The 15,553-nt window shown below is 44.5% G+C and overlaps 1 protein-coding gene across 1 annotated transcript in view; it reads right to left on the minus strand.

Moving 5' to 3' along the window:
* Positions 1–15,553, minus strand: part of LOC126176512 (uncharacterized) — a 168,856-nt gene that overhangs the window by 66,069 nt on the left and 87,234 nt on the right. Inside the window, exons 6-7 of the mRNA XM_049923669.1 lie at positions 11,750–11,946; positions 4,741–4,868 (exon numbers count right to left, since the gene is read on the minus strand). Of these exons, the coding sequence (XP_049779626.1) occupies positions 4,741–4,868; positions 11,750–11,946 (325 nt within the window). The remainder of the gene's footprint in view (positions 1–4,740; positions 4,869–11,749; positions 11,947–15,553) is intronic.

The following is a 15,553-nucleotide window of genomic DNA, read 5'->3' on the forward strand; positions in this document are numbered from 1 at the left end:
AACGTTATCTTTTATACCACTTCATCAATTTAGTGCAGCGTTGTTTTTAACATATGCATCAGATCAACGTAATCGATTTGAAAAAAGAATATTTTGTAACACCAACACTTCATGTCACTCGCAATATTCGTTCATTTGCAAATAACGTTTATCTGTTTTTTTCTGCATACTTTGTTAGTGTTTATGTTGATTTATAATACTGTAAGGAATATGGAATTTTTCCGTACGTGCATTGTAAACTGTAAAATACAGGGTGTCTATAAATGAATATCGGGGTTTTAACGCTTTATAATATTTATTATATTAAACTTACAGTTATGAATGATATGTCAAATGAAAGAGCAACTCGAACAGTTTTACCAAGAACCTTATAAATGTTCAATGTGAGCACCATTTGTCACACGGCACACATCATTTCTAAATCCGAGTTCTTCCCAAATGTTGATAAATGTGTCTTCAGTGATTGTAGCAACAGCTGCTTCAATCCGGTTTCTTAATTCACGGAGATCTGCTGGTAGCGGAGGCACGCACACACGATCCTTGATGAAGCCAAAAGGAAAAAATCGCATGGCGTTAGCTCGGGTGAACGTGGAGGCCATGCAAAACAAGCCCTGTCATTGGGCCCCTTGCGGCCTATCCAGCGCTTGGGTACAGTGAAGTTCAACCAATCGTGGAAACAATGCGCGCTGCGCATACGCACTGGTACCAAACACAACTGTTTGAGTTTCTCTTTCATTTGATATATCATTTATAACGGTAAGTTTAATGTAATAAATATTATAAAGTGTTAAAACCCCGACATTCATTTATAAACACCCTGTATCGTATAGTTCACTGCTTATTGTACAGGTGGATGTGAAAACGTTCCAGAGACAAAGGTTGAAGCCCTCAGAAGCGAGCCGACTAGAACAAAGAACCGGTCGGTGGTTAGCCAGCAGATCGTACAAACATCCCGGCGTGGTACCAGTTTCCGATGGATGTTGGCTCTGCCTTTAAACATATAGAATGCTAATATTGTGCTCCGTATCAATTAGTAAGTGGGAGAAGATCCTGTGTGAGCTACGTAAATGGTGAGGCTACGTCCGTACAATACAGAAACGAATGCTGCGCTTAGCATCGACATCTCTGGCAACTTGTTGATTTCATCAGAAGCGTAAAAATCCTTGGACAAGTATTTATTGTATTTTTTTTTGTGAATACAACGACAGAATTTACTACACGTTTGTATCCAGCCTGTAATTGCTCCAGGTCATTTTACCTGCAATAGAATACTGATTCGATTCCTAAAATCTGCCTGAGATTTACAACTTTAACGAAAGACAGCAAAATCTATTCCACCAAAGCTTGTTGGTGACTGATCTTGACGTAAAATTCATATACTGACCTGAGCAGAGGCACAGCTGTGTTACTTCTGGCTTCATGGTGTGGGGAACCATCGGGAAGGGCTTCAGGATACGGATGGTGGTGGTTGAGGGAACTCTGACGGCGCAACAGTTTGTTACAGGTATCATGTCCCCATGTGTTACATCTCATGCGACAGCAACTTGGTGCCATTTTTCAACAGGACAATGCTCAGCCACACGCGGTACGTGTCTCTACTAACTGTGCACGTTGTTGAGATACTCTGGTGGACAGTAAGTTACCCAGATCTGTCCCTGATAGAACATACACTCTTACTCAGAAAAAGCAGAACACGTTGAACTACTAGACATAGGACGTTCATATTCACATCACATGCATATTAGTATGTTCGGCAGAAATGATTAGCATTTCAGTCACTTCGGTTCAGCATGTGTCCAGTTGCTTAGTAGGCACAGGGTACGCCATGGGCCCTGATAACATGTTCCATGTGTGATGGCATCAACGCGTATAAGCCACGAATGGAGCCATGCAATGTAGCCATCCATGGTGCATTCACTTGTTTCCGAATTCATCTGTGGTGCTTAGCATTGGGTGACAGTGGTGGACCCGTCTTTCACCATATCCCATACATTTTCGATTGGCGACAGTTCTGGTTATCTAGTGGCCCAGGGTAAAAGGCTGACATCCTGTGACACATGTTCGTATGGTAGTGCATTGCTTTGCTGAAAATGGCGTCTGGGGTGTTGAGCAGAAAGGGCATGGCTTCGGATCGCAGTACGTCATTCACGTAGGTCACAATGGGCACAGTGCCCTGGACACGCACCAGCTGTGATTTGTGGTTGTGCCCAATAGCACCCCACGCCTTAAGGCCTTGAATTGGGGTTGCATTTCTCTTGCGAATGGAGTCACTGTGATGCAACTCCCTCTGTCTACGGCGAATCAACATGCGGCCATCATTTTGAAAAAAATAGAACCTAGATTCGTCCGAAAACATTGTCCCATGCCATTTCTGTCCACAGTGACGTCGTTCCATACACCATTGTCGTCTATCATGTTTCTGCATGTTCATCAAAGGCAGGCGGAGAAGCGGACGACGTGCATGTTACCGATGCCGTCATAAAAGGTGACGGACTGTCACCCCTGATAGTGTACGACATGTTACACTGCTCCACTTGATTTGAAGAAGACGCTGATCTCTACTACAACGCCATTCGGATGGAGTGTCGATCTCCTCGGGAGGTCGTGTGGGTGGTGCTGCTACTGACCTATCTTGTTGTGTTTTATTGCCTTCCGTGAACCATTCAGCACACACCTGTTGCACTGCCGACGCACTTCGTCCCACGCCAGCAGCAATTTCCCAGATGTACGCACCCTCATTGAAACTCACTGATTCGACAATGCAGTTCGCGCATATGTCTTCGAGGCGTCCTCTATGTCTGCTCAAGTCACAATGATCCATTAACTTCAGTCTATAGCGACAGCGAGAACTGCAGACACATTTTACCGGTAGGTGGTGTTGCGCCGCGATATCGCTGTTGAGCTTGAACCCGCTTGTCAAATGCTAATCATTTCTGCAGAACATACGAGGGTAATCCCAAAAGTAAGGTCTCCTATTTATTGTAAGTACATAGACCTGTTCATTTCTACAATGGATTACATCAGTTTACAGCTTGAACATTTAGCTATTTTTCGACATAATTACCATTTCTGTCGATGGATTTTTGTAGACGCTGTGGCAGTTTTTGTATGACCATGTCATACCAGCACACTGCCACGCTGTTCAGAAAGTTATGAACCTCTTCTTTCACCTCTTCGTCGGAGGTGAATCGCTGGGACCACAATTAACGCTGACAGTTACTGTGAGACTCCGAAAAAACTCAAACGGGCAGTTCAGAACCGGTGAAGAGGAATGTTGAGCAAGGGTGTACACATTCTCCATGACAACGCTCGCCCACACATCGCTCGGCAAACCGTTGCTCCCCTCCAGCAGTTTCAGTGGAACATAATCACCCACCCACCCTATAGTTCTGACTTGGCGCCCAGTGACTATCACCTGTTCCCTAGGTTAACAGAACATTTGGCCAGAAAGCGATTCAGCTCCGACGACGAGGTGAAAGAAGAGGTTCATAACTTTCCGAACAGCATGGCAGCGAGCTGGTATGACATGGGCATACAAAAAATGTCATAGCGTGTACAAAAATGCATAGACAGAAATGGTGATTATGTCGAAAAATAGCTGAATGTTCAAGCTGTAAACTGATGTAAACCATTGTAGAAATAAACAGGTCTACGTACATATAAAAAAATAAGAGACCTTACTTTTGGGATTACCCTCGTACAAATGTACATGTCCTGTGAATATGAACATCCAATTTCTACTCGTTCATAGCGTTCTGTTTTATCTGGACATGAGAGTATGTAGGACCAGCTTGGACGTCAACTCCGTCCCAGTGACAGAGTTCCAGATGCTAAGGACCAATTGCGGGCCAGCAGGAGAGGATACATCAGCTTTGTGACACCCTTCCCAACCGAATCATTACACGCATCCTAGCTGCAGCGGGTGCCAGGTCATACTGAGAACTGGGTTCATACTGAAGAGATCTTTGTAAACCTGACTCCATAACGTAATCACTGCAGTACATCACTTATCGTCTCAACCGGTGAAATTTCGTTTCGTTTACTCTGTCTCTTCTGGAGGCTTCGCTTTCTTGTCAGGGAGTGTACAGGGCGTTCAGGAACAGTCTGGAAAACTTGTAAGGGTACGTTGCGCCGTTTCCGAGTTAATTAGCATTGAAGTTAGCCAGTCAGGCAGTTGCGCTAGCAAATTCCAGGTATCGGCCAGAGACGGTGTCGCCAAATGGGCTCCTCGTTTGATCTGCCAAAGCAGAACAAGAGAAACGATACAAAAATTGGATTGGGACGGTAGTAAGGATCGAACGCCAAACCAAAGGCTGAGCAGTCTCGTGCGCTATCATAAACGCCATGAGGACGACTGACTTTAATTGTATCTGGCGGGCCGCTTGAATCTGCGAGCGAAACGGCCTGATTTGCTAACTTAAATGCTGAGTAAGTCAGAAATGGCGCAACGTACTGAATTTTTTCTTAACAATTATTTCTCAACCCAAAATACCTAGCAACACACTTACGGGCTTTTCAGATTGTTTCTGAGCGTCTTGTACATTAATGCATTTGACAGTTGTCTGTACTAGTGCATTTCACTGTTGGAGGCGGTTTCAGTGACGCAGGATGGCTTTTTTAATGACAGTGTTTAGCTGATGCTAAGATAGTCAGAGGCTCTTGGTGGTTCTTACACACAACATTCTTCAGATAATGACACAGTCTTTGTACACATCTCCGCTGTTCACTATGCTTCCCTACCTGCGGGGAGCCAGAGAGCGCGTGTGTCAGCAGGTGCAGGAGGGCCACGCCGTCTCCCAGCGAGTGGTGCACCCTCAAAAGCACCGGGAACACCCGGAACCCGACACCGACTACGCCTTCCGGCAGACCTGCAACACACACGGAGATCACTTCCCTGCTTCTTAGATTGCTTTCTACACCACTGGCCATTAAAATTGCAACACCACGAAGATGACGTGCTACAGACGCGAAATTTAACCGACAGGAAGAAGATGCTGTGATATGCAAATGATTAGCTTTTCAGAGCATTCACACGAAGTTGGCAACACCTAAAACGTGCTGACATGAGGAAAGTTTCCAACCGATTTCTCATACACAAACAGCAGTTGACCGGCGTTGCCTGGTGAAACGTTGTTGTGATGCCAAGTGTAAGGAGGAGAAATGCGTACCATCACGTTTCCGACTTTGATAAAGGTCGGATTGCAGCCTATCGCGATTGCGGTTTAGCGTATCGCGACATTGCTGCTCGCGTTGGTACAGATCCAATGACTGTTAGCAGAATATGGAGTCGCTGGGTTCGGGAGGGTAATACGGAACGCCATGTTGGATCCCAACGGCCTCGTATCACTAACCGTCGAGATGACAGGCATCTTATCCGCATGGCTGTAACGGATTGTGGAGCCACGTCTCGATCCCTGAGGCAACAGATGGGGACGTTTGCAAGACAAGTACCATCTACACGAACAGTTCGACGACGTTTGCAGCAGCATGGACTATCAGCTCGGAGACCATGGCTGCCGTTACACTAGACGCTGCATCACAGACAGGAGAGCCTGCGATGGTGTACTCAACGACGAACCTGGGTGCACGAATGGCAAAACGTCATTTTTTCGGATGAATCCAGGTTCTGTTTACAGCATCATGAAGGTCGCATCCGTGTTTGGCGACATCGCGGTGAACGCACATTGGAAGCGTGTATTCGTCATCACCATACTGGCGTATCACCCGGCGTGATGGTACAGGGTGCCATTGGTTACACGTGTGGGTCACCTCTTGTTCGCATTGACGGCACTTTGAACAGTGAACGTTACATTTGAGTTGGGTTACGACCCGTGGCTCCACCCTTCATTCGATCCCTGCGAAACCCTACACTTCAGCAGGATAATGCGCGACCGCATGTTGCAGGTCCTGTACGGGCCTTTCTGGATACAGAAAATGTTCGACTGCTGGTCTGGCCACCACATTGTCCAGACCTCTCACCAATTGAAAACGTCTGGTCAATGGTGGCCGAGCAACTGGCTCGTCACAATACCCCAGTCACTACTCTTGATGAACTGTGGTATCGTGTTGAAGGTGCATGGGCAGCTGTACCTGTACACGCCATCCAAGCTCTGTTTGACTCAATGCCCAGGCGTATATAGGCCGTTATTACGGCCAGAGGTGGTTGTTCCGGGTACTGATTTCTCAGGATCTATGCAGCCAAATTGCGTGAAAATGTAATCATATGTTAGTTCTAGTATAATATATTTGTCCATTGAATACCCGTTTATCATCTGCATTTCTCCTTGGTGTAGCAATTTTAATGGCCAGTAGTGTAGTTTAGTTTTCACTATGTTTTCATTCTGATAAGCCATCCAAACTAGCATCCGACGTTCATTAAAACATCCTACATTATTACGAGCTTCTGGCGCTTCGTCCACGCCACAAAAAGAATCATTGGATATGGCACGTATCTATTTCTGAAACTAATAAACATATTCAGTGAATTTTGTTTGTTGATGAACCTGAAACTTAAAAAGTTCTTTTTCATAGGTGTTCAATATGCCCTCATTGAGATGCACGGCATATGTCAATGCGGTATTCAGTTTTTTCTCACACTGCAGCTAGCACGTCTTGAGTTACAGCTTGCACAGCTGCTGTTATGCGATGTCTCAGTTCATTCTCAGTTGCTGGTAACGGAGGCACATAAACAGAGACTTTTATAAACCCCCACAAGAAATAATCACATACAGTCAAGTCTGGTGACCTTGGAGGCCAGTAATGTAAGGCTGAATCATTTGGTCCAGTGCGACCGATTCATCATCCAGTAATCCTGTAATTTAAAAATTCCCACACTTCCAGATGCCATTGTGGCGGTGCCTCGTCTTGTTGGTAAATGAAGACGTTCGAATCAGTCTCCAACTGTGGAAAAAGAATATCAAGATACGTGCTTTCTGTAACAGTGTTCTCGGCAAAGAAAAATGGACCGTACACCTTTTTCCGTGAAACTGCGCAAAACACATTAAATTTTTGGAGAGTCCCTCTCGTGTTGTACAATTTCACGCGGTTGTTCCGTATCCCATATTCGCACTTTATGGCGGTTCACCTTTCCATTTAAGTGGAATGTTACCTCGTCACTAAAATGTCATCCTCCACCTTGCAAATAACGAAATTACAGAACTACACACATTGTTGTTTGTCACCTTCACGAAGAGCTTGCAGTAGTTGATTTTTGTGTGCTTTCTTGTGCAAACTCCCACGAAACACACGCCAGACGGGCATCGGGGGCATGCTGAGCTGTCGAGCTGCACGGCGAAGGCTTTTCTGCGGTCTCCTTATGAAACTACGGCGGATCCGTTCGACGTCTGTGTCAGACGCGCGAGGACGGCTCGGCGATTTGCCTTAACACAAACTACCTCATTCTCGGAATTGTTCATGCCATCGTCTTGTGACGTCTCCTGGCAAGACATTCACAAAATCGTTCTAATGTATGTGAAAAAAAGAAACATTTATCTGTATTATTATTATTATTTCATTTCTGTATGAACGGTTGTCGATTATGTAGACTGTGTAAAAAAAAAAAAGAAATAATCTTTTTTCATTTTTATGTTTGTGCAATAATTATGTATCTGTATTTTGCAAATAACGTCTGTCGTCGGCGAGTATAGAAATCGAAGCAGACAATGATAATTTAAAAAAAAAATAACAAAGATGCATATTAAATTGTCTATAGACATTGGAGGTTAAAATATTACTGTCTGTCTTCTTGTAGCCGTCAAAGTTGTAAGAGCCTGTAACGCTCGATTGAATGCTTGGTTAGCTTTCTTTTGTTCCTTGTTCGAAAAAGACGCCATTGGAGGCTGATGAATGTAAAAGGTGTGTACTTTAAATTTATGTTGATTTTTGAATATAGAGACTGTTAAAAATACTTGTAACAATTTATTGCTAGCTTGCCCAGTATTTCATTCCACATTTTTAGCCGTTTTCAGCATATTTAGAATTTTCATGACGCAGAGCTGTGCAGCTATCGTGGGAGCTGCTGCCGCGGTAAATTAAAAAAAAAAAAAAATTAATGGAAGCAGTTTTCCTGCAATTAAGCGGGCGGGTAACGGTACATTAAAATTATTTCTTTCAGCTTCCGGGAGACCTCAGAGGTGAATGGTGGATTTTGTTATGTCATTTTCAGGCGGACATGGGCAACTGCTATTACAATATCAGTGACGTAAACAATTTAAGTAAATCAGAGCAATAAAATTTTACTTGTGTGATATCAAAGACTGCTGTGATGAAACCTGTTCTGGCTAATAATATACAAAACAAATTTCATTTTTAGTTTCATGCTCTCGTGTTAGTCGTGGCAATCAATAGTGTTCATATATTAACAAATCCATTGCAGCTTTTACGTTTAGCGAATATAGCATACTGTAACTTCTGTATGAGTAATAAGAGTAAATTTCAGTGCATTCCAGACATGAAAGTAGCGAAGGACATGTTTAATTTCATAATTAGTTACAGTAATGATACCGTGTTCCATTTCTAACAAGTCAGATGAGGGTTATATAAAAATAGTCTGCAAATTAAAGATCATATGTGCACAGCAGGAAATCTTTCAGTGTTGTGCGAAACCCCACGTAATAGAGCGAGGTGCACAAGTTAAAATATTTTCAACTGCAGAAGCTAATAGTGAGAATCGCATTTTATCTGTTGTGCTCGCAACAATAAGCAATATTCAGTTAATTAAAATATTATGCCATATAAACTACGTATGAAGTCAAAAGCGCGGTGGGGATTGCGCGACAGTCTACAGCTCCGTGCTGCAGGGGGATCCACACTATAACTAATACGAAAGTCACGCTGAACAGTTATCACTTTGCCGGCCGTTGTGGCCGAGCGGTTCTAGGCGCTTCAGTCTGGAACCGCACGACCGCTACGTTCGCAGGTTCGAATCCTGCCTCGGGCATGGATGTGTGTGATGTCCTTAGGTTAGTTAGGTTTAAGTAGTTCTAAGTTCTAGGGGACTGATGACCTTAGATGTTAAGTTCCATAGTGCTCAGAGCCATTTGACCATAGCCAACAGTTATTACTGACGCACACTACGGAAAACGTAGAATGCAAAACGCTTTCTGTTGTCCGGCACCATTTGTACTAAAACTTAAGTGGGCGCACACCGCTGCTACCTAGCGGGAACCAAGTAAAACTCTACAGTTTGCTCTTTCCGACAGTTCGTTGTTCACGCACATATCTCAAATAACATAATAGTTTTTAAATCGGATGATTCTTTTTGATACACCTTGTACTTTGGGATTCATTTAACGGGCTCCTGAAAGGTTCAAAATCAAGAAACGTTCAATTTTTAGTTTTTGCATTTAAAAATTTACAGACTTCCCCTTTTCAATTGATATACAATTTATTCAGTTCTGAAGACTAAAACTATTTTTAAAATATTTTTGAAATATGTTCTGCATGGGCGTGACTCGCTGTGGCACTGTTAAACTGCTGTCAAATGTTCTATTTATGAATCTACGTGCTCATCACGTACATTTTAGTGATGTGTGAGAAAATAAGTGTTACAAAATAAGTGTTGTGGTTAACCTGTGACAGTTCGACATATATGCTTGCTCGATTGTCGTGTGTTTCAGGTTTATTTACTATTTTGTAATCCTGCAAATATTCGCAATGAATTCTGTTCACTGAAGTCTCTGTTTTATTGAAGGATAATCACGTCTAAACGTAAAGTGACTGGAAATCCTCTGAAGGCTTTTAAAAAAGGAGAAATGTTGGAAAGCCAAAGATAGGTGTTATTTCCGTAAACAATAAAGACGATAACCAAGTGTGTGAACCTAACCTTGCTAGTATACCTGCCTATTGGAATGAAAGCGAGAGAGAAAGTACTTTGCAGACGAAGCTTGGTTCAGTCAGTGAAAAATTATGAATGTTGTATGGGCGAATCAGATGTGAATGAAATATTTAATATGTCAGTTCTCCACGGAATTTTGCAAACTGTGCAAGATGTATTCAGTGTAGTGAGGTCGGCCTGGAACTCTCTATAAAAATCACGTTGAACTTGCCAGTGAAATGAACTGAAGTTTGCTAAATGTTCATACAAGACCACATTTCGGAACAGTGTTGCAGTAACTCAGAATGAAGAAAAGAGATAATGTCTGACGAGATAACAACAATCAGTGATTTTATAGTGTTACTTATAATCCGTCTTGATTGCAGATTTTCTTATTCGTATGGCCGGTTTCGGTTCATTCAGAACCATCTTCAGATCTGATATTTCAGTTACAGGAGCAACCTGTCCAAATCCAGCAACTTTCACATGCTGCGTCACCAAGTGACAGATTGAACAGTAAGGGGCGAAAGACTACATCCCTGTCTTACACCCTTTTTAATCCGACGACTTCGTTCTTGGTCGTCCACTCTTTATTCCCTCTTGGCTCTTGTACATAGCCGGCTGCTGTGGCCGAACGGTTCTAGGCGCTATAGTCCGGAACCGTGGAACTGCTACGGTCGCAGGTTCGAATCCTGCCTCGGACATGGATGTGTGTGATTTCCTTAAGTTAGTTAGGTTTACGTAGTTCCAAGTTCTAGGAGAATGATGTTAAGTCCCATATTGCTCAGAGCCATTTCAACCATTTTTTGTCTTGTACATTGCCCGGCTCTCCTTGTAGCTTACCCCTATTTTTCTCGGCATTTCGAACATCTTGCACAATATTACATTGTCTAACGCTTTTTCCAGGTCGACAAATGATATGAACGTGTCTTGATTTTTCTTTAGTCTTGCGTCTAGTATCAATCCAAAATCAGAATTGCCTCTCTGGTGGCTTTACCTTTCCTAAAGCTCTGAGCGGTATGGGACTTAACATCTGAGGTCATCAGTTCCCTAGAACTTACAACGACTTAAACGTAACTAACCTAAGGACGCCTGGTTTGCTGTGCGGTCTAACGCACGGCTTTCCGGGAGGGAAGGAGCGCCTGGTCCCCGGCACGAATCCGCCCGGCGGATTTGTGTCGAGGTCCGGTGAACCGGCCAGTCTGTGGATGGTTTTCCATCTGCCTCGGCGAATTCGGGCTGGTTCCCCTTATTGCGCCTCAGTTACACTATGTCGGCAATTGCTGCGCAAACAAGTTCTGCACTTACGCGTACACCACCATTACTCTACCACGCAAACATAGGGTTACACTCGTCTGGTGTGAGACGTTCCCTGGGGGGGGGGGGGGGGAGGGGGGGGTGCACCGGGGGAGCCGAACCGCACAATAACACTGGGTTCGGTGTGGGGCGGCGGAGGGGGGACATGGACAGTGGTAGTCGTCATGGGGTTGTGGACCACTGCGGCCTCTCCGTCGTTTCTAGGTCCCCGGTTAACATACAATACAATACATACAATCTAAGGACATCACACACATTCATGCCCGAGAAGGATTCGAACCTGCGACCGTAGCAGTATCGCGGTTGCAGACTGAAGCGCCTAGAACCGCTCGGTCACAGGGGTCGGCGGATTTTCTTACAATAAAGACGGAAATAGCGTGACATACCCTGTCAACTGGTGAACTTTGATTTGTTACCGACTTCTCTTATGGGTGGTTCTTTTTTTTTTAATCGAGCAGTGTGTGATGCACACAGCATGCTAATAAATAATTGATCGAGACTAACTGAAAAAATAGCGTCGTAGAATGTCGCTGGCTTGAGTTAGCCTGTGCAGTGTTTCAAGCTGTCGCGACGGTCAGTACGGAAGTGTGTGTGGTGAACGCCAGCCTGCCCGCCCACCTTCCTCCATGGCGGTGAGCGGGTCCTGCCCGGCGTCGGCGGGCCCGGCGGCCAGGGGCGCGGCGCTGACCAGCACCTCCCAGCCGGCGGCGTGGCCCTGCGGCAGCGGCGCGTTCGCCAGCTCGCACAGGCGGCGCCGCAGCGCGCCCAGCCAGCACCACTGGGCGGCGCCCCCGTGCTGTCGGCTGCCGGCGAACCTGCACACGCCGGCGCTCTGCTGCAGTCGCTGGACGGCCCCAGCTGCGCGCTCACCAAGCAAACTGTGTATCAGCTCAAGACGAAAGCACCACCGACGGACATTCTTCTCACTTACGATGTATTTTTTTTCTTTTTTTTCCACTTGTTGTCCGTCTAACTACAACTGACTGAAACACAATTATCGGGCCATAAGCGTTGCGCCTTTATTCTCTGCGAGGCGTCTTCAGTGGCCTGGAATATGCACATATTTTTACTGTTTGGTTTACATTTTGGAAGTGAATATACATATTATAAACAGTTCTGGTGGTTCCAGAATGAGATTTTCAATCTCCAGCGGAGTGTGCGCTGATATGAAACTTCCTCGCAGAAGTAGGAGACGAGGTACTGGCAGTAGTAAAACTGTGAGGATGGGGCGTGAGCAGTGCTTGTGTAGCTCAGTTGGTAGAGCACTTTCCCGCGAAAGGCAAAGGTCCCGAGTTCGAGGCTCGATCCGGCACACAGTTTTAATCTGCCAGGTAGTTTCAGTTCTGGTGGTTGGTTTTTCGATGGCGTAGTAATACTGTAAATCTACACTACTGGCCATTAAAATCGCTACACCACGAAGATGACGTGCTGCAGACGCGAAATTTAACCGACAGGAAGAAGATGCTGTGATATGCAAATGATTAGTTTTTCAGAGCATTCACACAAGGTTGGCGCCGGTGGCGACACCTACAACGTGCTGACATGAGGAAAGATTCCAACGGATTTCTCTTACACAAACAGCAGTTGACCAACGTTGCCTGGTGAAACGTTGTTGTGATGCCTCTTCTAAGGAGGAAAAATCCGTACGACTACGTTTCCGACTTTGATAAAGGTCGGATTGTAGCCTATAGAGATTGCGGTTTATCGTATCGCGACATTGCTCCTCGCGTCGGTCGAGATCCAATGACTGTTAGCAGAATATGGAATCGGTGGGTTCAGGAGGGTAATACGGAACGCCGTGCTGGATCCCAACGGCCTCGTATCACTAACAGTCGAGATGACAGGCATCTTATCCGCATGGCTGTAGCGGTTCGTCGAGCCACGTCTCGATCCCTGAGTCAACAGTTGGGGACTTTTGCAAGACGACAACCATCTGCACGAACAGTTCGACGACGTTTGCAGCAGCATGGACTATCAGGTCGGAGACCATGGATGCCGTTACCCTTGACGCTGCATCACAGACAGGAGCGCCTGCGATGGTGTACTCGACGACGAACCTGGGTGCACGAATGGCAAAACGTCATTTTTTCGGATGAATCCAGGTTCTGTTTACAGCATCATGATACTCGCATCCGTGTTTGGCGACATCGCGCTGAACGCACATTGGAAGCGTGTATCCGTCATCGGCGTACTGGCGTATCACCGGGCGTGATGGTATGGGGTGAGATTGGTTACACGTCTCGATCACCTCTTGTTCGCATTGACAGCACTTTGAACAGTGGACGTTACATTTCAGATGTGTTACGATCCGTGGCTCTACCCTTCATTCCATCCCTGTGAAACCGTACATTTCAACAGGATAATGCACGACCGCACGTTGCAGGTCCTGTACGGGCCTTTCTGGATACAGAAAAATGTTCGATGGCTGCACTGGCCAGCACACTCTCCAGATCTCTCACCAATTGCGAACCTCTGGTCAATGGTGGCCGAGCAACTGGCTCGTCACAATATGCCAGTCACTACTCTTGATGAACTGTGGTATCGTGTCGAAGCTGCATGGGGGCTCTACCTGTACACGCCATCCAAGCTCTGTTTGACTCAATGCCCAGGCGTATCAAGGCCGTTATTACGGCCAGAGGTGGTTGTTCTGTGTACTCATTTCTCAGGATCTATGCACCCAAATTGTGTGAAAATGTAATCACATGTCAGTACGAGTATAATATATTTGTCCAATGAATACCCGTTTATCATCTGCATTTCTTCTTGGTGTATCAATTTTAATGGCCAGTAGTCTAATTACACGTTCCGCGATTTTCTGCATATTCCGTTTTAGTTCCGTTTCTGGCGCAGTTCTTTTTATAACTGCCACTTGGTTTTTTTTTTCCAGCCTTCACAGCACTAGGAAGTCAACACTAAATTTTGATGCTATGTTCCGGTTTGTGTTACGGACTGTCGGATGTTATTGCCACAGATCAAATGATATTGCCAACTTTCGACTGTAAATTTTTCCTTTCTTGTGATGTCTGTGACCTGATTGCGTATGCTTGCATGAGTGTGTGTTTTGGTGTGTATTATTCTGTGTGTCTTTATGTGTGTGTGTGTGTGTGTGTGTGTGTGTGTGTGTGTGTGTCCAGAAGGCGAGAGTGAGGGAGGGAGAGAGAGAGAGGGAGAGAAACAAAGAGAGAGAGAGGAAGGTCTCCATGTGCGAGAGACATAATTTTTAACTTATTATCTCTTTTATTAAATGTGGGAGGGAGGCTGTACTGATGGATGTTTGCTCATTTGTCACATGTTTGTTTTCACCAGCGGCTTTCTGGATTTGGAAGTGTTCTTGCATTTGCATCAGATATTTATCATGGTTGTTCATTCTCATTATTTTCATATCTTGTTCCATGTTTGTAGGATGGTAGTTATGGTGTTTTAAGTGTTCTGCAGAAGTGAAATGGTTTGTTTCGTTCTTCCAACACCTGATGTATTCTCTGCATCGTTTTTCAAACACACACACACACACACACACACACACACACATACACACACACACACATACACACAAAGAAAAGTGTACTGAAACGAGTAGCATTTCACACATACACGCACATGCATATATACACAATTAGGTGATAGATATCGCAAAAAAAGAAAAAAAAATTACACCCGAAAGTAGGCAATAGCGTTTGATGTCTGGCAAAAACATCCGACAGTCGGCAACACAAACCAAAACATAGCATCAAAACAAGTGTTTAGTTCCTAGTGCTGTGAAGTACGGAAAACAAAAACCCAAATGGCAATTATAAGAAGAAGAACAGCGCCAAAACCGGAACTAAAACGCAAATGTAGAAAATCATTCACGGAACCTGTAAGTAGCATTTCAAATATTACTACGTCATATAAAAACCAACCACCATAACTGTCTATAACCTTTATAATACATTGTCCCAAAATGTAAACTAGACAGTAAATATATGTACATATTCCAGGACACTGAAGATGTCTTGCAGAGAATAAGGGCGAAACGCTTATGGCACGAAAATTATGTTTCATCCAGCTGTAGTTAGACCGTCAACAAGTAAAAATGAACAATATACAGTAATATTACACGCAACTGAGGAATACAGCACTACAAGAGTTGAAGTTCTTCTTACTGTGCAAAATAATAACGGTTTCACTGTGCAAAATCATAACGGTCTTGTAGAAAAAACAGGTTTCATTAATTTGATACTCTGCTTAAGAAATGGCTTATGTCGTACTAAACTAACGGAATGCTGAAAGCCATACTACTTAAATCAATAAACATGGGCAAGGAAGGACGTGTTACTAAAGTTCCACAAGGTTCAATCTTAGGTCCGGTATTGTTTCTCAGAATTGCGTACTACTTTACATCTAATGCAAATACAGTGGAATTTATTCTTTTTGCAGACAGTT

Source organism: Schistocerca cancellata, chromosome 3, assembly GCF_023864275.1.
Source record: "Schistocerca cancellata isolate TAMUIC-IGC-003103 chromosome 3, iqSchCanc2.1, whole genome shotgun sequence".
Classification (NCBI taxonomy): Eukaryota; Metazoa; Arthropoda; class Insecta; order Orthoptera; family Acrididae; genus Schistocerca; species Schistocerca cancellata.